We start from the raw sequence: 22,364 nt of genomic DNA on the forward strand, positions 1-22,364 counted from the left end.
ATGAGACACTCAGGAGACTAAACACTATGTAAATGTTTTGATTGTGGCATCTAGGCCCTCATTTTAGAGAAAATACTGCCAAACAAATGGGAGCATTGGCATGCTTTTAAACACAAAAAAATGTTTCCCAAATGTGAAGAACTAGGATTTCAGAAACTAGAAAGAGTCCGAAGGCAAAACTTCTCCGATTTGAGAGCTCACGATGATGTATCAAAACTGTAACAGAAAGGTATTTTATAACTATGGTAAAAGTAGAATACAAATGAAAATAACATCCTGTAGATTACTTAATAAAAATACGATTACTTTATCATTTCAGAGTTAAAATTAGTGAGAGTTCAAAGCAATTACACTGAGAAAGAAAAAGTCTTATACAAGTACTCCAGTGGTAGAATAGCAATTTTTTGAAAGAGAAGAGAGTAAACAAAGTAAATCACCAATTTGATTGGTTTCTCAGAATAATAAACTGCTGAAGCAGCACAGTGGAGGGTTTGCTGGACAATTTTCTACATTGAAACTGTCAATTCATTCCAAACCTTAGCACTGATGGATAATATGGATTGGTATGGATTGCAATGCTGCAACCATCTGAAAGGTCACTTGACAAACACAGCAGGAGTGACCTACTGTTCTTGCTGTTGACAATCAGACTGCCATTTTGACAAGTCTGTAAAGTATCACAAATCTCTCCTTCAACTATTAGATGGAAATGTTTATCTTTGGTTTGTGGCACAATTAAATGCTGGCATCCTAGATTTCATGGCGTTCACTGCAGCAGTGTTAACACCTCCTTGGATCATACTTGCAAAATCTCAGAAGCTAACAGGGAACTGGTCTCCCCATAAATGTCAGCTATAGCACTGACTAGAATCATAGGATCATAGAATTATTTAGCTTGGAAAAGACTTCTAAGATCATTGAGTCCAACTGTTATCCCAGTACTGCCAAGTCCACCACTAAATCATGTTCCTAAGTGACACACACACACACACACACCTTTTAAATACCTCCAGGGTTGGTGACTTCCCAGGTCATCCTGTTCCAGTGCTTGACAACCCTTTCTGTGAAGTTTGTCCTAATATGCAACTTGAACATGCCCTGGTGCAAGTTGAGACTTTTCCCTCTGCAGAGCCTTCCTGCCCTCCAGAAGACCTACACTCCCTCCTAACTTGGTTTCCACCTGAAAACTGACTTAGGACACACTTGATCCCTCCATCCAGATCATCAATAAAGATATTAAACAGAACTGGCCTCAGTATTGAGCCCTGTGGAATGCACTTGTGACCGCCCAGAGTTACAACCATGGATGTAACTCCATTCCCCACCTCCCTCTGGGCCTGGACATCCAGCCAGTTTTCATCCAGTGAACAGAGCACTAGTCCAAGCCATGAGCAGCCAGACTCTGAGGGAGAATGCTGTAGGAAATGGTGCCAAAGGCTTTACTAAAGTCTGTATAGACACATCCACAGCCTTTCTCTCACCCACTAAGTGGGTCACACTGTCACAGAAGGAGATCAGGTTGGTCAAGCAGGACCTGACCTTCACAAACCCATGCTGGCTGAGCCTGGTCCACTGATTGTCCTGTACATGCAGGATGATGGCACTAAAGATGATCAGCTCCATGACCTTCCCAGGCACCGAGACCAGGCTGACAGGCCTGTAGTTCTCCAGATCCTCCTTTCAATCCTTCTAGTGGATGGGATTACATTTGCTGACCTCCAGCCCCCAGGGACCTCCCTGGTTAGCCAGGACTGCCAGTAAATGATATAAAGTGGTTCTGTGAGCACGTCTGCCAGCTCCCTCAGAACACTTGGATGGATCCCTTCTAGCCACAGAGGATTATGTGTGTCTAAGAGATGTAGCAATTTGCTGACCATTTCCTCTTGGATTATGGGGGCATCATTCTGCTCCCCATTCCCGTCTTCCAGCACAGGGGGCTGGGTACCTGGAGAACAACCAGCCTTACGATTAAAGGCTGAGGCAAAGAAGGCATTTAGTACCTCAGCCTTCTTCTCATCCTTTGCCCTATGTTTTCACCCACATCCAGTAAAAGATGGAACTTCTTTCTCTTTAGCTATCTAAGAGCATCTTGTCCACAGTTATTAAAGTTGTAATAATCCAGTATATAAGAAAAGTACTTGTTGTTTTTCTAGAATTAAAAATGGTAAAGAAGGTAGATTATATTTGTGTATATGGATTCCTCTAGAACCAAGAATCTTTGGAAAAATGATCTTCTTCAGCAAGTTTCATAGAATAATAGACATAATTCAGGGAAAACCCCTCAGTGGGAGACTAGCTAGGAAGAAAACTAGGTAAGATGATACAGTGAAGAATCTCCACGTTGGAGATTCAGAATGTCTTCAATTTCACAGAGCTCTGAGAGTTCTAAGCTTTACAGCATTTATGAGCCAAATAAGTCTGGATAGTCAAAGGAGATGGATGGTGTCATTAAGATACTCTTTGGAATAAATGAGTCCTTCAGACTGATGTGAGTTAAAAGAGCTGGGGGAAGTAGGAAAGTAGTGCTGAGCTGGGGAAAAACTGTCTTCTACTGCTTTACATAGCATTCCTAGGCAGGAACAAAGAGGTGCAGTTAAAGGGTATTCCATCAGTTTCTGGTCTGTTTCTAATATGCAGCCACATGCATCTCAGTGCAACACAGTATAGTAAAAACAAGAATCCTCCACAATCCCATTGCCTTCAATCCCATTAATAAGTTTAAGACAGTCAAAAGAATCAATACATGCTAAATAAATTTCTGTCTCAGTTTCTCTGTGATTCTGGGCAGTGATTTGTAAGCTCATCCTAGAAATTCCCAGTTTCTCACAGAAGAGGAGTCAGGATCGCTAATCAAATATAACATTGTTCTACAGAGGGAAGAAGGATGTAAAAGTGCCTACATGGTTTTAAAATCCCAAATGTTCCTGTAATGAACTTTGTATCATTAAGGGGCTCAAGTTGTCTTTCTGAAGGTATAGTGTTAAATGTCAAATTCATTAGTGGCATGACCAGAAATCATTAGGTCTTTCTTTCTAAACTAGCTGTATATGTGATGTTTGGATTCCTATATGTGTTATTTTCAGATCAAAATGAAACCACAGAGAAAACACTGTGCTTTATTATTGTGTGTCGTTTTTGTGAAAGAATGACTCAGGCATTGATATTTAGACTACTTTCAAGTCAAATATTTAAAGCTCACATCCTAACCATAAGCACACTTACTGACATATCGGAAGGTCACTAGAACATGAGAAGATAGAGAGAGGTCTAAGCAAAAGACCTACAAATTTAATGTCTCTTGCAGGGGAGGAAAGGCAACTGTAAGAAAACTGAACTGTTTGCTTGTATTTTCATCAAAGTACCGAACAGGTTCCAAACAGTTTCAGATGTATTAAAAATCAGGCCTGTGGCATTTTCCTCTTGTACATTCATATTTCATTAGGTGCAATGACTTTATCTTTTCCCCAGTTAAAAATGCCATTCAAATTGGCTGCCGTACTTACTCTTTCACTGTCACAATATAGCCATATTCTTTCTCCTCAGAAGACTTCACTTCAAGTTGTAAGCCTTGTCCTGTGTTTTTCTGAGGCTTTTCATAGGAGTTTCCATCCTGCATTAAAGCATTCTTAATCCAGTAGCTGGTCTGGCTCAGGTCTTTGGAGTCAGATTCACTGTTCTTTGCAGTTGTCAGTTCCCTTGAGAAAGTCTCACTTTTTACATTTTCCACACCAGCATTTGTTTCTTCTGAGGAAGAAGAGTCAGTTTCTTCAGATTTCTTGGTTTCTGTTTTTGTAGATTCTTCAGGAATAAGGTTTTTATGCATATTTTCAGGTAATGCATTCTCATTCAAGAATCTAATTAGTTTTGCAGTGTTCTCCTGTATTAAAAGAATAATATTATTTTTAAAACTAAACACAGGAAGTTATACTCACTAAACCTGGATATAATTTTTCGAACTCTTATTGATATGGAGTCTACTCATACAACTGTTACATAGTCATTTTCTTAATTTCTGTAAGTTGCTAGACTATGTTAAGAACAGGATGTTTATTCAGTAATAATAAAAGAGCATTAAATTATGCCACCATATTTTTCCAATCGTTTCCATGTGTCTGTGTGTTTAAATATTGATGAAAACAAAACTTTGTTATCAGGTAAGTTAATGAAAAGGAGAAAATATATAAATGTCCATCAATACGCCTAAGCTGGGCCTGGAAACTTGCATACCTCTTGGGTCTCAAAGTTATAACACAGGAAAGGAACAGGAAATATGACCAATTCTATTTCCCTTCTTCATCTCTAGAAATGGTGACAAATTGTATGCAAGTGATCCAACAAGCTAAACACATGATCATAGAACACAAAAATCTGTCTAATAAATCAAAACAATAAGCGAATGAGCCAAAGTCCAAACAGGTATCTAGAAAAACTCATTAGCTGGTTTCATTACATAACTTTATTTCAGCCAAGCATTTGGGAGGAAATGATGGCTAATGGGCACTTTGTGCTCCGTGTCACAATAATTTCATTCAAACACCCCCTATTCAAATGGTCACAAAGAAATCTATACATGGGATCCTCTGTAAGTCTATTGTGACTAGAGCACTTCATTCCTTGAAGATTTTTATGTGGGTGTTTAAAGCTCCTGCTGCATTGTCCTTGTGTTTTCCTTGTGTGGTAAAAGGGCTGAAGAGATTTTACTGTGAACACAAGAGGATTTGCCCATCTATGAGTCTCGCAGTATTAGCTTTTGATAGAGTATATAGTAGGAGAAGTTTCACACAGTTTTTAAAAATGTTCCTTTGACATTTTTCTGCTTCATGAAACTGAGAAAAAGAAAGATGAATATACCTCAAAAATGGCTAAATATTGGACAGCAGTCCATAGGATATGATTCAAAGCTCAGGAAGAATATTGTATAAGTAATCTGGATTAAAATGCTAATTTTGATGTTACTAGCTAGGGTACGAAATGTAATGCCTAGAGCTTTTGAAATACCTCTGATGTTCAATGAATTACTGGTAATGAATAAAATTGAATGGCAGATCCCATGCAAGGAGAGAGAATTTTGAAACACAGCTACCCCCCTGACCCACACATGCCTTCAGAGGGAATATGTTTACTCATTCACTTCTGAAAACCAGTGATATTAACTGAGCAAGGGTTCATATGTTCCTCAGAACTAAGAGCCAAAGGACAGGGGAAAAAATAATTTTCAAGAACTCAATCTCAACACTCAGAATTTACTGATTTGAGGAAAATCCTGAATTTGACCGAACTTTGCGAATCTATTACAAATTCTGTCTATTTACAAATTAAAGAAAGGGGGGGAAAGGACTTGGTTTTGCTTTTGAACACCAAAACTCATTTTCGTTAAGTTTTAAATAAGTGCTCATTTAATATTTCAGTATCTATGTGTGGTATTGAATCATAGCCACACAAAACAAGTCTTATATTTCTTAAGTGTGAATTTGACTTTCGCTGCACAGATATTCTGAGACAGAACACTTGTTTTGTTAAAATTCTGGTACTCTACCTCTTTATCAGTTCTCTCACCCGCTTCATGCACCCCATTGTCTGTAGGATAAGAAAAGCACAAATACATAGTTATGAAGGGCAAACATCATATACAAAACAAAGATTTCTCATAGGCTGCTTTTTAGCAGTGGCCTTTTTATGTGATTTAAACATTGAGACATCAAAGTGGAAAGGGCAGAGTAAGGAGCACTGTATAATTTGTTATTGTTATTCTAACCCCACTTTGATAGCAAATTAATGCAAGATCAATAGACAGAGTACTTCAAGAGCCAATCTAATAGTGTTATTTTGCTAATTAAGTGTCAAATCATCATATCAGTTTACCAATATCTGAGAGAAAAACCAGAATAAAATGTCTCTAGCTTGCTGAATGGACATTTACAGTAAAGGAAAAGGAAACATATATTTCCCTCATATGTATTTTGGTGGTAAAAAATCGACATATTTCAATAGATATCATTAACCAAAATCATGTTACAGTTTAACTATAGTGATAATATCCAGTCACATCTTTAACCTCTGTCAAGTAACACTGGCTTTTTGCTTTATGAACTGTTATTCATATTTCTCAGCATGATTCAAGATAAATCCTCAAGCTTGCTCCTTTTAATCTACAACAAAATCTGGCAATCACAATAACCAGAATATCCCTAACTAGTAAGGATTTCAGTATATCATGAAAACAGACAGTTAAAATAATTTTTTATGACTTACAGTATACATTTCTGGTGTACCAGATGTTATAACATTTCTAAAATAGAAAATGGATGAGCAGTAACTTATGTTCCACTGTGGTATCCACTCATCAGTGGCAATTACTGTGGCTCCTGAATCTGCATCATCAGGAAAATGTGTGTGCAGACAGAAACAAATAACCATACCTCTCCTTATTCCCTAATCAGGAAAGGGAACGAGTGGGTTTGTACCTGTACTTGTCACAGATTTTCTTCTGCAAGTAACTGTGGCATGTTAAAGAATGATTTTCTGTAAAACAGAACTTTTTCTCTGCATATTTTGAAATGTATCTTGTAATATAATATTTTCCATTATCATTTTGCTTAAACATCTCATTTTCAAGAATAGTAAATTAGACCACACAGCATAAAGCAATTCTTATTTCAATATAATTGGGTGTGTAGGTTTATCTTGTTTATGAAGCTTGAAGACCAAGTGTTCCCAAACAGAGGTTTTTTTGGTAAATAAAGAACCTGCTGTAAAAAGAAAACAACATTTTTAAAATTCTGCAGCCTTTTAGGAAACACAGAAACTTTCCATCCAATCTTCTTTAAAACTGATTTTTAGACGTCTAGCACTAATGTGAAGCAATAGAGGAAAATCAGGGTAGCTGTCTTTTGCTGTACTTAACTTCTAAAATTAATACCTGGTATATTAACACTGTTTTCCATTAATCCAGTCTGAATATCTGCCCTTCCTTGAGCTTCTCCTTCCTTCATTTGTGCTTCTGTTTTGTCTTCTTTAGTTTTTCCAGCATTTTTTCCTATTTCTTCCTGAATGTCAACGCTTTGAATTGCAGTGGCGATTGTATCAGCAATCTCATCCAATTCTGTTGAGCTGAGATTCTCCACATTCACTTGGTGTTTCTCTAGGTCCTTCAATACATTTTTAATCAGTGTCTCTGGATCACAAAACAACATAAGCACGTGATTTAGCTGCATACGTGAAACACATGTGCTTATACCTTTAATTTTTTCCTAAAAGATAGCTTTCCCTTCATGGAGAACATCTGCTTTTTGAAGGAAGACATACACATTCATGCTGCATTCCTTACAGAAAACACAATATTCTTAATTGATGTTAATGACAAGGTGAATCTGTTCCAGGACAGGGGGATGCATGCCATTATAACTCAGCAAGTTCTCCTAGAGAGAGGGCATGAAATGATCACTTTTTCCTTACAAGAAGAACATTGTTTCTAGTCTAAATTTACTCAAAATACTGAAGACAAGTGTTAAAGTAGCTTAACTTTTTTTTTAGCTGCAAAAGAGTACAAACAGCATTACTGTTTCCTAGAGATCAGTTTGGTGATATGCTTTCACAACATAAGTAGCTATACAGAGTTCTGGAAAAAAATGAGAGTCCGATATTGTGTCTTGCAATCAAAAATCTCCTTGTCACTTAGAAGTGGATATAAATATAGGTCCATTATATACATGGATATGTAAAGGACAAAAGTTCTAAATCGTATTGATTGCTCTTGGAACATATATAATTTGGCAAATATATATTTTTAGATGATACAGATATATATAGCTACATATAAACTAACAGATATAGAACTTGTTTTGGTTTGCCAGCTATGAATGTTTTACCAGTCATATTGAGAAAAAACAACAAAACAAACCAGCAAAATACCTTTGATGTGGCAAAAGTTTTGAACATAAGGAAATTCAAGGGCAATTGATATTAAAGGTGAGTCAGAAGATGAAGCATAACAGCTCCCCATGGAAGGCACTTTTCTGACTGCATATATAGTATCTATACTTCACTATCAGTCTGTAGAACTGTGCAAAACTAAGCCTAATGTCCCTTAGAGTATGAAACACTGAATGTAGTACTTACTGTAGCACACCAAAACCATTTCCAATCATGCCTCTGTTCTGCTTACTCATGTCGATAAGAAATTTAACATACCTATGCATATGCATGCAAGCAAGAAAACTCTTCCACATAGTATTGTGTAGGAAGAGGAAAATAAGGGCTGCTTTTAAATCTCTGTTGAATGTATGAATTTACATATAAGCAGTCTGAAGGCAGGTTCAACCCTTTTTTCTCAATAGCAACACTCTCCATGTAAAGCCCAGTGGTTGGACATGTTCATCATTTGTAAGCCAGACTTTGGGACCATGCTGTCAGCTTTCAGGCTCACATAGAAATCAATCAAAAAGTAGGAAAACAGGGAAAAACAATGTCATAAGAAGGGCTAAAAATAAGGATTTTTTTTTCCTCACAGCAAAGGAGAAAGAAGTGCATAGAGACTAGGAAAGAAATAAAAGTAGTTAACAGATCTGTGATTTTGCAGGGAGACAAGCATCAAGGATTATTTTTCATTGGGAATAAGAGGCCAAGACCTTGGACACATTTGTCATTTTTCAGACCCCTCAGTTTTAACTGAAGAGTTCACCATCAGCACCTCACCATCAGCTTCTCAACACTATCTCAAGGCAAAGACTAACTTCTCCTGACATGACCCATCATTCACCAACTAAACTAATGCCGTTTTCCCTGACCTAATTAGTCCATATAAAGCAAAAGAACTTAAGCAGCTTAAGTAGCAGGTTTACTCCGAGTCAAAGAGGGTGTTGACATATGGGGAAGGTGGTTCTTTGTTGTACTTTCTTTTCCAGGTAAAAAGGAAACATCTTTCCAATAATCCACCATGATGTTACTACAAAATTCTACTAATTTAATTACAAAATTCAGCTAAGCTGGTAAGATGTGAACTTTTGAAATTTACTTTAAAAAAGCATAGTTTTAAGTACACTTAATTGTGACTATCAATACAAAAAAGGTTATATCTGTGATGTTACTTCAAACTGTGACAGCCAACAAAGATTTTGGTACCATACTGGAATAGCAGAGTGCTTTGTGCAGGAAAGCAAGTGTTCAGAAATATGAATCAAAGATGTAAACTCAATCTGTGCCAAACTCTCTGGGCCAAGATACGTGGAGGCAGCAAAATTAATATTGAAGTTTGATGGAAGCTTAGCAACACTTCAGAGAAAACTTTGAAAACTTTCCTTTCATTTTGTTGCACTCATTCCCTGTTACGAATTTAATAATATAGTAAAAACATAGTGACCAAATCCTTTAGTTTAGGAAGGTAATCTACAAGAGCAGATTAATCCAAACTGCAACAAAATTTTTCAATACACTTGATCAACCTGAGTGCAAGCCACTTTTTAAAGAAGCAGAAGAGCTAACTGGGAGATGGCCACTTGGAGAGGATGTTACACATAGCAGCAATGCAGAAAACTAAGCTGTAGGAAAAAAACAGCACTCCTGGATTACCACAGGAGCCTTGTGTCTGCTTAGGCATCATTTCTGTTCTTATCTTCTATAGAACTATCGGACAATATCTTGACAGAAAAGCCTAAATTATTGAAGCAGAGCTAATAAAGTCAGCAATGAAAAGACAGAATATGTGTCAGATCCAAATCAAAACTAAAAACTTTACGAATAAAACATCATTTGAAGACAAATCTTAAAAGAGAATTATATTTCAGGACATATATAATTAAAAGAGTTATATTAATGTAACACTACTAGATTTTTGTTTATTTCATTTCATTCACAGCTAGCTGTCAAGACCAGCTACTGAGCTATTCACAACATGCAGGCAATGTAGCCTTGTCATCTCCCTTCCATTTTTTCCAAAGTCACTTTTCTCTGTACCTATATTTTTAGCCAAGTCTTACCTGTCCAGTCCATCTTCAGACTCATCTTTAATATCCATTGTCAACAAAAAAGCAGTCTTAATCTCAAACAAATGGGAATGGGGGAACAGGGCAAGGAATAACACGAAAAAAGAATGGCCACAGGCCCTATTCCAGATAATACTGACAGGCTCACTGCAGGTTCTTCTGGTTCACTAAAACTTCAGTATTATATAGAGGAGCCTCCTGTTCCTCTAATGGTGGCATTCCTGCCTTGGTCATTGCCACCTGGGCACAGTTCATCAAACAGACTCCTAGATACTGCATTGACATGAGTAAAACTTTGGCATTATATCTACTTTTATTGAACAACTGCAATGTGACTTAAAATGTCAAGGACCAAAGGCAATAACCAAAGCCAGTAAGTATGAGGAACGAAATATTTTTACTACCCTAGGAGGGACAGCCACCAAAGAAACAGTCTGCAATGCAGGTCTACATAAAGAGTCTTGCTAACTTCACGACGCTACTGATACAATATTAATCCTTGTCCATGTAAATATGGATATTTACACTTGTTATGGCACTGGTCCATGTTTGCAATAATTTGTAAATTATTGGATAACGCTGGTAAACAGATAAATACCATTGCATCTGTTTACTGACACCTTTGGGTAATATGATGAATTTATTAAAATCAGAAAATATTGTTGGAGAAGGACCAAAAAGCAGATGGATACTGCAATGGCACAGCACTTAAGCAGCACATGTACTTGAACATGCATTTACCTGTGCACAGCTTTTATAGTCTCCCACTGACTCCCTTCCAAGTAGACTCAGCAATGCTCATTCATGTTTCACAGGGCTTGTACTGCAAACCAGATTCCTCCCTTAGCTCCAGCTATCCAACAGATGAATGCCAACTGCCATTCATAGTTACCCTGGAACCATGATGGCAGTAAAGGCATATATGTCCCAGATGATGTAATTTTTAATATAAGCTCCACCAATAGAATTTCCTAGTAGGTAACAATAGCACCTTATCCAGGGAAAACAGCTTTTTATTGTACAGCATATAAACCATGCCTCATACTCTGCTAGCACAAGAGCCAAAGCCAGCTTGCCTGACAACCACATGGTATGGCAGCAGTAACTTTGCAAGAAGTTCCATAGGGTGGTCTGTCTTCTTCAACCCCATCAGCCTACTGACCACACATTAGCTGTCTCAGCAGCTGAGCACCATATGGAATGGTGAACCCAGCTTTGCAAGAGAGAGGACATATAAAAAATATTTTTGTTCCATAAACATGGAAGTTGGCTATTTTTTAAGACATCTGAATTACTAATTCTGTGACCTTTTCAAAGGAACAGAGAGACATATTCTGTAATATTTAACACACAAAAAAACAGTAGACTAGAACAAACCACATCAAACTGAGCCAAATTCTAAATACAGCTGGTGCAGAGGAGAGATTAACAATTCCAGTATTGCACAGCGACTACAAAGGCAGTACCCACACACATCATGCTACTCCTAGAGGTAACAGCTTCCAAATCTGATAGAAAAATAACTCCACATTTCCCTCTCTTGTATTTCTCCCTCAGGATGCCTTGTTAGAGAATTTAGCTGCCACTGTTTTGCAGCAATTCTCAGCACTAATCTGCTCAGTACCTTCTGGATTGTTCTCCCAGTCCAGTGCTTTTGCCTAATCCTCTGTCAGATGGATCAGAGATCTGAGCACCCCATGCTTTGCAGTTTACAGTTCTGTAGTTTACAGAGTGTGAGACACAAACAACCCACAAGCCTACAATAATCCATAAGCACAAGAGAGACTGGAGAAAGGTTAAAAGCAGAAAGAGGTGGTGTGGTCAGCCTGGGAAATCTGAATCTAAACCACCTTCATTGCAATGGACAGCATTTTAAGCAATAAATATACTGGGGTCTGTCCTCACCACTTTCTTGTGAGATTAGGTGGCTCAAAAATACAATGGAAACCATATTATTTCCCATTCAAACAGTTCATAATGTCTTGTCTATGCAACATTTAAAAGCAAGTGCAATGGCAGAAGTTCCTACAGGGCATATTATGTATGAGAAGTCAAAGTAGTACAACCCAATGAGTTGTGAAACATGTTATTCCCTGTAAGTGTTAAGCATTTTTTTCCCAGTTGGCTCCTACCAGGAAAGGTGAAGTGGAACAGCTGGAGGATAATGAAACCAGCATGTGCCTAGTTTGTTTTGAGTCTAGCAACAAAATTGTCTAACCTGTGCAAGAGACTTACAGTGCCACCTGGATTTGATTTTACATTATAGTTCATTCCTTGAAACCTATTATCTCTGGGCACCATACCAAGAATGCTTTCACTTCTGAGCATCCTTTAGATTGCAAGCATTATCTTTCCTCTGCTGCAACTCTGACATTTCTGTGTGTTTGTGTGTGTTCTGGTTTTGGGGGATTTTTTAAAAAGCCAACAAAACAAATCAAAGAACACTACACTTTATGGATGATAATAACTACAAGAGGGATTCAAAGGAACCCTCTTACATATCACCAAAATCCATTGGGATAGTGGTGACTGCAGTGTAACAGATGTAAGTGCTTGACAATGGTTGAGGATCAACTCTTTAATTTTTCAGGCATTCTGAACCACTGGAATAACATTGATAGTTAGATTAGTTTAAAGAAACAACAAAATGAATCAGAGTTATAAAGTCTACCTGATCCCCAAGACTCATCTTACAAAGCAGTGCTTAAAGTGTATCCCAGCATGGGGATGTTACCCTCCATTTTTATTTAAATATTTGTTGAACTACCATGTACAGAGGAAACTGGGATCCAATCACTGTTAGACAGCATTATCAAAAAAAAAAAAAGAAAATCCAGGAAATGGGTTCTTTGTAACAGAATGTCCAGACAAAATTAGATGCAACCCCACCTTCCTGTCCACCTATCCATGGAACTGAGAGACTCCTCCCTTCTCTGTGTTCCGTGCCAGAATTCATCTCACTTATTAAATTCTGTACTTAACTTTGAATTTTACCCATGGTCCTTGAATTTCTAGTTAAATAAAGAGATGTGGAACAAAACCAAGCATTTCTATATTATCTATATATATAGTGTGGGATGACTGCACAAAACCAGATTTGATAGCAAAGATATACCCATAATTATGCGCTGTTTGTAAAATGCTTTGAAAATATAATAAATTACATAAATGCTATGTCCTACTAAGTGCCATATATTTCTGCACGCATATGGAAGGTGGGCTGAAGAATGTGGGTAGACGTTTGCAGGGAAAGAGTAGCTGGAATGGTGAACATTATTACTGTGTTATGGTAGATATAAATATGCCAATAGTAGGAGATATATAAAATGTCTAATTTTATTTTCTTTTTCTCAAAAATGCTCAGTAAACATGAGGGAAAGTTCAGATAAGAAAAAATAAGTAAATATCAACTTTACCATCCACAATGCTCAGAGGGTCCTTTGGATTATCCTGGGAAGCAGATTTATAACTCAGCATCTCAGGGGTTGCGCTCAGCACTCCAGGCACAGGCCTTGGCTGGAGCAGCTTCTTCACTTTGAAATCTTCTGCTTTTCCTTTGGCAAAAGTTCCATCAAAAGGACTGACTTGTGTAGAATACAATCTCTCAGCATAAGCCTGAGGCCCTTTAGTCCTGCTGTGAGGGCTTTTATCACTGCTCTGTGCCGACAGGTTCTGGGTGATGTAGGAGTGCAGTGCGGCCACCAGGCTCTTTTGGCCGAGCCCCATTCCCGACTCTGGCAAGAGCTGGTCTGGCTGGCGCTGGCTGAGGGTCCTCCCATGGGGATTCTCTGAGAATTCCTGATGGGATTTGGATGCATGGGCCAAAGGAAGCGATCGCTCTTTGGGGTTTTGCCTCATGTAGTACCTCATAGGATCATTGTAGATGTAGCTCTAGAGAGAGCAGAAGGTGGAAAAAAGGAAAGAGATCAGTATTGCTTTGTTATTATTTTTGTGCTGGGATCTGAGGCTTAACCCTTAGTGCTTTACCAACCCAGAAAGCAATAATTGGAACCCATAAAGCAAATGTCGACTGCAAACCTCAAACTGTTAAGCGTGCTTCAAAGAGGCACTACCACTTCTGTGCAAAAACCCAGTTTATTAAATTATTGAAAAGCAAGAGAAAGAGATTAGACAGAGAATAATACAATTCAATGTTAACTATGTATGCACTATTTGTATTTAGTGAGACAAAGAAAATTTGATAAATACACTTTCCCTTTGGTTTTTACTTAACCTTTGAGAATAACTATTCTTCAGATTACTTACCAAAAACTAGCATGTCAAATTAAAAATGTCATCTTTAAAAGAATATCAAGTAAGTAAAACAATTTTTTGCATACATTAAATTCTTTGTTCTATTTTAAATGAAAACATTTTTTTCCACTAAATTAAATCTCTAATCAATATATCATCTGACAGTATGAAAAAAAGTATAAACAACCTTTAAATTTTTTTAAATAAATTATTATTTTATGGAAAAACAACACAGCAAGTTAAACAAGAATGTGGAAAACATGCCAATCAAGCTAAACCCTCATTTTTATTGAAGAAATGCTGGGGAATAAAAAGTGGAAAGGTGGTCTTGCAGTCCAGTTTCCTATTTTCAGTTTCATATCTTCATGGACACACCAGATGGACATTCTTTTTACTATGATTTAATCCTAGAAACATTTTTGCTATGATCACAACCCGAAGGCAGGACTTCTTGGTTTTTTAAGAACCCAGTTCCATCCTCCTTAATAATTTCAAAAATAATTTTCCTTTACTTCTCGCTAAATACAACTTTGAACTGAGAGGTTCACTTATATCCAGAATCATCCCAATTAGACTCTTTGTTTATAATTCTCTCAGGACACTTTGCTGAAGTTGCATCCCATGCTGTATGTGTGGCAGGATGGGTCCTGCTGCTCCAGCTGTGCTTTCTTGGTTAAACTGTCACACAAACTACATACAATGTGGCAAACTTAGGACAGAGACTATTTCAGCTCTCACTGCTATAAATTATAGTGAATCACTGGTGTCCCTGTGCACTGATGACATAATGATTTAGGACAGACAGAGCTGCAAAATACAGAGGGAGTGAAGAGACTCTACACTCCAGAGGAGAGCAATTAGAAGGATTCAGACAGAAAAACCATTATTTATGTATTTGCTAATGTACTTTGTAAAAACAAAATAAGTAAGATTGATAAACTCCTCCAGAGATGAAGAAGTAATTTTAAATTTTATCTAGGCCTTAATTTTTGGAAAATAATTTTGCTGTCCATCTGAATAATTCTATTTCTTCTGATATCAGTCAGTGGATTTTACAATACAAATTGATATACCTTTCTCTCCAAGAGGGTTTTCCTCCCCTTAAGAAACAATTGAAGAGGTTCGTGTCATGGTTCCACATCTTGATTTAAACAGAATTATGCTATAGGCAATTTTATTAGAGACAAAAGGCACTTTGGCCACTTTGGCTTGTGATCTACCAATGCAAGGCTTTGGATTTCTGCAGTTGGTCTTTAACATAGAAATGTGCCTTGTGAAAGCCAAGAAATTGGGCTACAGTAAGGCAGTGTCAAAGAATATAGAGCTAGAGATCAAGCAGCTTTGTGTATGAAATATTTTAGTGTCCCCTGGGAACTGTTTCAAACAGCAGCAATGCAGCTCTGGTTCAGTGCTCCAGCTGCAGGGTAGGCACTGCTCTGATCAGCTCCAAGGGGGAGCCAGTTGTCAAAATGCAAGCTGAACACTGTTTACATGCTTAATAGCAAAGCCTAAATGTGAAAAACTTCCAGCCAAATGCATTTATCTACCTATTTCAACAGGTCTTTGCCTGGGGTAATTAACTCTCTAATGATACTCACACCAGAGTGAGGAGGAACTGCAGAGGATGACACAAAGCAACCCAGGACATCCCAAGCAGCTCACTGAGAATTCACATAAGCTGACATCTGTCTTTCCCACTCCTGTTCTCTCTGCCTTGCTGCCTTCCAGAGGACCTTTTCGGCTCAAGGGAAGGAAGAACAGGGAGCTGTGAAATGGAGAAACATGACAGGGGGAAAAGGACATTCCCCATTCAGCCATGGAAAGACATGAAATTGCTCAATCCAGCTTGGGTAAATGCACCCAAATTTGGATCTATGTCCCATATCCAGCTTTCTCTTTTGCCTCTTAAGCTTTACTAGTAAGTGTTAGAGGGGAAGAAACTGCTGGACACTCTCAAACCATGTGAAAGATTAGGGTCAGGAGATGTGGGCTGGCTTTTGATGAGCTATTTAACAAGTCCAAATAACCTTTAATATTAACAGGCCAGTGACTTTCTGTTCTTGCAGACAATGAGCACATCAACAAAGAAAAGACCACTAACCCACCAAGTGACAGTGCACAAATTGAATATAAGTGTGTGCCAGTCCTGGGCTCAGAGCTGCACCCCTATCAGGAAGGGGCAGCCTCTCAGCAGCTTGACAGGTCACACTTTGGGCAGTTAGGGCTGAAATACTCGAAGTTCTAATTAAAGCAGAGCACTGACAGTTCAGCTGTCTTCACTCAGATAGCAGCCCATCTGATGTAGCTTACTCTGACTTAATTAAAGGGGTCTCACAGCTGTATGGCAATCCTGCACTTGCAGGAGAAAAGAAATCCCCTTCCTTGCTGCCCCCATCTCAAACAAAACACCCAAAGTATATGTGCCACCTGACATATGCAAGGTGAAATCCAAGTAAAATTGCAGCACAGACAAATACATGGTATGGGTGGTATGGGAAAAAAACATCTAATTTTTACAGAAAAATATAGGACAAAAATATCAGTAATATGTAATTTAGAATCCAGTGACAATTTACATCTCAAGTTGTTAATAACAATTGCAGAGCACTTTGATTATCTTATCTGAAGTGGGTTTTGCAAGCTAAATTCCTGAACATGGACATTGCTAGTTTGATTAATGTCAAAGTTAAATGGCATAATCCATGGTTATTGAAAAAAATGTAATTTTCCATGTTGGTGCCTTTGGAGAATTTGAACATTATGAAGAAGCAGAGGGAAACATGGAGCTGGAAATTTTTAAAAGAAAATACATTTCTGGATTGATTACACTGGATTCATATGAAGTACTGCCAGCAGTAGAACAAAAAACTCCAGCCCAAACAAACATTAAGTGAAATGTGAAAAAATAAAGAATGCTCTAGTTACCATATAGATGGTTTACATTGAGTAGGGTTGAAACAAAAGCCTCTGTTACTATCAGGAATATTTCATTTTTTAATCAGTAAAATATTGTTCAATTATCTCATGTCACTGATACAAAGCCTTAGAAAAGCACTCCAAATTGCTAAAACCCTCAGTTTTAAAAAAATCTCATTTCTCCATCTGCACAGGATTTTCCTCTCCTTCACCACCTTTCAAATAAGCTATCGCAGTAATTCGCATATTACAAAAAATCCACACACACTAACCTTTCTGAAGATGGAATTGTTAGGGCAATGTCTTGTATGGTTTAGGTATGTAACTAACTGACATTTTCTGCATGAAAGTTCACAGAAGGGCACATTAAATTACACTCTGCAGACACAGTATGCAAAAGTCTATGGACTAGATGTATTATTAAAAAAAACCCAACAAATTAAAAGAGGGGTGCAGGATTAGATACAACAGAATGCTGTTCAATTTATCCACTAAAGGGTAGAGTGACTTGAATATTTTGCCCAAGTGCAGAAAGAATGGAATCCAATTTATGACAAAATACTTCCTTTCTTGCACATACATTTGCTAAATCTTGAAGGCATATAGAGCTAACAAAAAAAATCCCTTAGAAATGCATAAAGAAATCTTCTACCCTGAATTTCATTTACGTTTTTCTGTTTGATGCATTTGCAGATATTAATCCATGTTTGCTACCACCTAAATTTGGTTGGAGCATGATTCCACCTACAACCCTTAATTTACTGTGCCTATTTGAGATATTGACATTATGGTCTCTGAAATTAAAAAATAAAACCACAACAAACACTGTAAGGCCCATCTTTACACATGGTGGGATAAAATAACATTTTCCAAAGACTCACAGAAATGAAATTACCTCATACCTTAACTCACTGTGCGGAGTGAAAGAAGTTTAGCTTTTGTACCAGACACAGTCTAGATGCTCTGTGACTGACACAGACTTGCCCCATGCAAACTCCCTGCATGGGAGATACATGAACTCATGTGAACCCCCAAAATAAACACCAGCACAAGTGGCACTGCCTGATTGCTAAATCAAAGGGTAGACTGTGAATTTGTATGGCTCAGTTTAAATTGAGAGAAATCCACCCAACAATGAAACCTGTGGGACAAATGGGTGTCATGAAGTGGATGACAGCATGCAATCCCTGGGATGGGACTGAGGAAGCAGCACAGCTCTGTCCTCAGAGCATCACAGGTAAAGTAGCAAGTCCTATAACAAAGAAGCCTTGATTCTTTCAGCTGGTGAGCTGCTGTGCCCACACAGTGCTGTCCTGTCAGGATATCTCAGCAGGCTTCCAGCCAGGTTCAAGCTGAAAGGGGGGAATTCCCTTGACAAGCTCTGTGTGCTGTAGACATGACCTTACACACTCTGCACCAAATTCAGTGTTAGCTTTGTCTGAAAATAACAACTACAGCCAATGAAAGTTTTCAATTTTCTGAGTAATAATGGAGCAAAAGCTTTTTCTATGAGCTGATAATGACCTTTTCACTAACTATAATGATATTACATCATGCACAAACCCTAAGAATTTGGAAGACTAATTCAGAATCCAGAAGATGGTAAAGTGGCCAAACCAGTGCTTCGTGCAATGATGGGATAGCATCAGTCCATGGCCTATCCACAGATTCACAGGCTGAAGGCAACAGGCACCATTTCAGTCATCTCACCTGACCTACTATTTCATTAATAATTTTCTGCAACTATCTTCTATTTTCTTTCTGCAAAATACAGTAGCTTTGAAACCATTTAATAACTAAATCAGAGAAGGTGGCAGAGATTGTTAATCAACATCCTGTAGTTTGCAGTGTCAAAAACTTGATCAAGCAAAAGGAGGCTTCAGAGTCTGCTTTGATCAAAACTTTGATGACTTTGCTCCCTAATCCTTATTGTGAAATCACAGTGCAACAGGACTGTCCAGGCTCTGACTCTACAGCATTCAATAAACTCTACTGCTGTAATTTCAGTTGATTTCAGAGATTTGGCTTCCACTCTTAAGCAAAACAACCCTCAAAAAAGAAAAAAGGAAAAAAAGGAAAAGAGAGGACAAATACACTGGCTTCTTTCATGTATAAGTTACTATTTTAAAAAATCACTTTTATATCTCAAGTGTTCCCAGCCATTCTTGACCTTCTTTGGAATGATCATACCTGCTTGCCTACCCTTCAACTATCTACAACAGACTCTCCCACATGGATAATTTTTATTGTCAGTTGATGTAACTTACTATCTTTAGTTTTCATAACTAACTGCTGTTTTTTCTCTTTGTTTCTGACACATTTCCATTCTATGGGTCAAAACAACATTTCCTTTGGTGCAAAAGGAGTTCTGGGTGGTCCTTCCTCAGCATTCACCGCTCATCATAAACAAAAAAGGTCAGTTTTACACATTGGGATATGTGATAACCTGGCTTTTTTCCACACATAAAGGATAAAACGCATGAAGAAAAATGAAAGGTGGATGACCCCAAATAACCTGATCAATGCCAAGGGGCCCCTGCCCTGGCTCCATCCAGGGCCATCACAGTGAGCCATCAGCCATCATGTCCAGGAGTGCCACCCACCAGATGGTTGATGGGAGAAGCTCTCTGGATCACCCTGCAGACTGAAAAGGGCTCATGTCTGCAGGGGTGTGGGACTCCTTATGGGATGCAGGACTCCTTATGGGTGCCATCTTGTCATTGTCCAAGGCATGCTATGGGATGTTTAGGAAAAAGGAGTAGTAGGGACTGGTAGCATGTGAGCAGACCGACCAATACACTTGTCTGACCATGTCTTGTGTCTGTCCTGTCTACTCAACAAACTCAATTTCTAATGAATCTCCGGGGTGGGAAGCTCTGTTCTGTACCTCGTGTCCTGTGGTGCCTACTGGCAGTACCTGCTCCACTTGGCTGCTGCCTAGACATGGGGACACAAGATTTGGGGCATCTTTACCACTGTCAGAAGCTCCTTGACATTACCAACAGGAACCAAAGAGTGACAGTCAACCTCCAGTGATGGTAGAAATTGTGCAGCAGGGTGATCAGTGCTGATAGATCTACCAGGGTGTATCAGCTTCCCTTGCCTGAGAACATTTTGCTCATATGGCAATAAGTCTGTTACTTGAGGTTTCAGTGAATGATGTTTAAACACATTTTCTGTAGGCATATGCTGGTATATAAAGCTATCTCATTATCTAAAGATGATTTTCATAGAAACATGATGATCTTCATCTGCCAAAAGTTGAGCACATTAGCACCAATCCAATATATTTATAACTCCAACACATGAATCTAGAAAATACTTTTAACCTAAGAAATGCAAGTGAATAGAGATCTGCAGGATTGATGTCCACAACATTGCTTTACAATCCCATTGAAAGCAACCTTCCATTTGCTGGACAACTGCTTGAGGTCAGCTGAGGTCTTTTCCCTCCATTAAAAAAAAAAAAATTGTTATTCCACTGTCCTGAATTGTCTACACCAACACACTCACACAAAGGTAGACAAAGTAAGTTTAAATTTCTATAAGCCCTACTCTCTCATTTGATAAGTATGATGGAAAAATAAAAATGGAATGCACTTTAAAATTTGTATCAGCTCCATCATCTTTTATTTACTGATTGCAGTGAACTGAAGTTCAGGGAGTAAATATTTGGAAGACAAACAGCAAACTTGCAGGAAAAATTACAGAAATTAATTCCAAACACATGGTATTTGGAAAAGAGAGTTGATTTTGAAGGGAAGGATCTGAAAAAGAACCAAATCTTATTATACAGTCAGTATGTGAGATTTTAAAAATATCAATCTATGTTTCATCTGGGAATTACTAGAAATTAATTAACTGCCCTTTTAAATAAGACTCCAGACTTTGACACAGATCATTTATAATAAAATTTCCATGCCACTTGTATCTTCTAATAATTGAAAAAATAATTAATCCTTACAAGACACCTGTGTGATAAGGGAAATGATGGTTTCTATGTTAGATGTTGAAATTCTGTCATTACATCCTGCACAAACTGATGGGTTGTAGGTAAAAGCAGGAGTTAGGTCTAAGACTTGAGCATAATACTAGTATTAAAGGAGTACTAAATGCTCCTTTGCCAAATTATTAGTTCAAAAAATAAATCACAAGTCATGTTAGATCACCAGACTCTGTATTTATGCCACAAACAACATGACTGCAATTTTACCTGGCTTTGTAGCCATGATTCTGTTAGAGCTTTAAATGTGTGGGTACCAGTCCTTCCAGAAAAAATTGCAATCTACAGCAGACTCCTGCAGAATGGCCAAGAGGATGGAAATTACAAGGTCTCATTTTATAGACTTTAATTAGAATAGATGGATCACAACCTGAAAATTCTCCTTTTCCCTCCATTGATCATGGAATCAGTTTAGGCCGACGTGCACCAATACAGACAAATATTTCTGCTCCAGCGCTTATGGGGGTTTGTTTGTTGGGTTTTGGAGCTGTTTTGGTTTGGTTTTGGAGTTTTGGGGTTTTTTGTCTGTTTGTTTGGAGGGGAGGGGTTGTGTTTATGTGTGTTTGTTAGCTTTTTTTAAGGAGGATTTAATGTTTCTATTGTGCTATAAAGAGCTGTGGAGAGGAGAATGATCCAAAAGATGAAATACTTTTCTGGGATTTGAGGCTTAACTTTTAATTTACACTTTACCAAAAAACTATTGCATGAACTCAGAAAATCTGTCTAATCTGTCTATGAAGTAGGGACATTAGTTCTTCCCTACTTTGTAATGGCTTTAGGTAAATGAATACACCAATGCTTGGGAAATGTTCAGATATCACTGCTTAAGTATGCCAATACAGAGTATTGGCAATTCTGTAGCTTCAAGGAGACATTCCTTTATCAATTATTTCAGAAATATTTTTATGAAAGTGTTCAAGCACAGCTGAATTACATTTTTATACATAATGCCTTATATATGAAATATTAAATTTTACATTTATATAAATAGAGTTTAAATGTATACACTGCAGGATGTTTTTTCACTTTTCATCAACATTCTGATGAACTTCATTCAGTCCTGTATTTAAATCAGTGTTAGATAAATAAGGGTGCTGCTTTTTTGAATTAAAGCTCCAGGTTAAAATGTGCAATGACTAAGTAATTTCTTACTAGTTAATCACAGTAATTATTATTTGCAGATAAGCTCAGAGTACATCTTTGAGCACTCA

General features: G+C 37.8%; 1 protein-coding gene across 3 annotated transcripts in view; it reads right to left on the reverse strand.

The window, feature by feature from the left end:
• The window catches only part of PTPRN2 (protein tyrosine phosphatase receptor type N2), a 658,488-nt gene that overhangs the window by 395,960 nt on the left and 240,164 nt on the right, over positions 1 to 22,364 (reverse strand). For all 3 annotated transcript variants that reach the window (XM_069006416.1, XM_069006415.1, XM_069006418.1), the window contains exons 6-9: positions 13,397 to 13,871; positions 6,920 to 7,174; positions 5,537 to 5,577; positions 3,504 to 3,877 (exon numbers count right to left, since the gene is read on the reverse strand). In XM_069006416.1, coding sequence (XP_068862517.1) covers positions 3,504 to 3,877; positions 5,537 to 5,577; positions 6,920 to 7,174; positions 13,397 to 13,871 — 1,145 coding nt within the window. The remainder of the gene's footprint in view (positions 1 to 3,503; positions 3,878 to 5,536; positions 5,578 to 6,919; positions 7,175 to 13,396; positions 13,872 to 22,364) is intronic.

The sequence above is a fragment of the Aphelocoma coerulescens genome, chromosome 2 (assembly GCF_041296385.1).
Source record: "Aphelocoma coerulescens isolate FSJ_1873_10779 chromosome 2, UR_Acoe_1.0, whole genome shotgun sequence".
Lineage (NCBI taxonomy): Eukaryota > Metazoa > Chordata > Aves > Passeriformes > Corvidae > Aphelocoma > Aphelocoma coerulescens.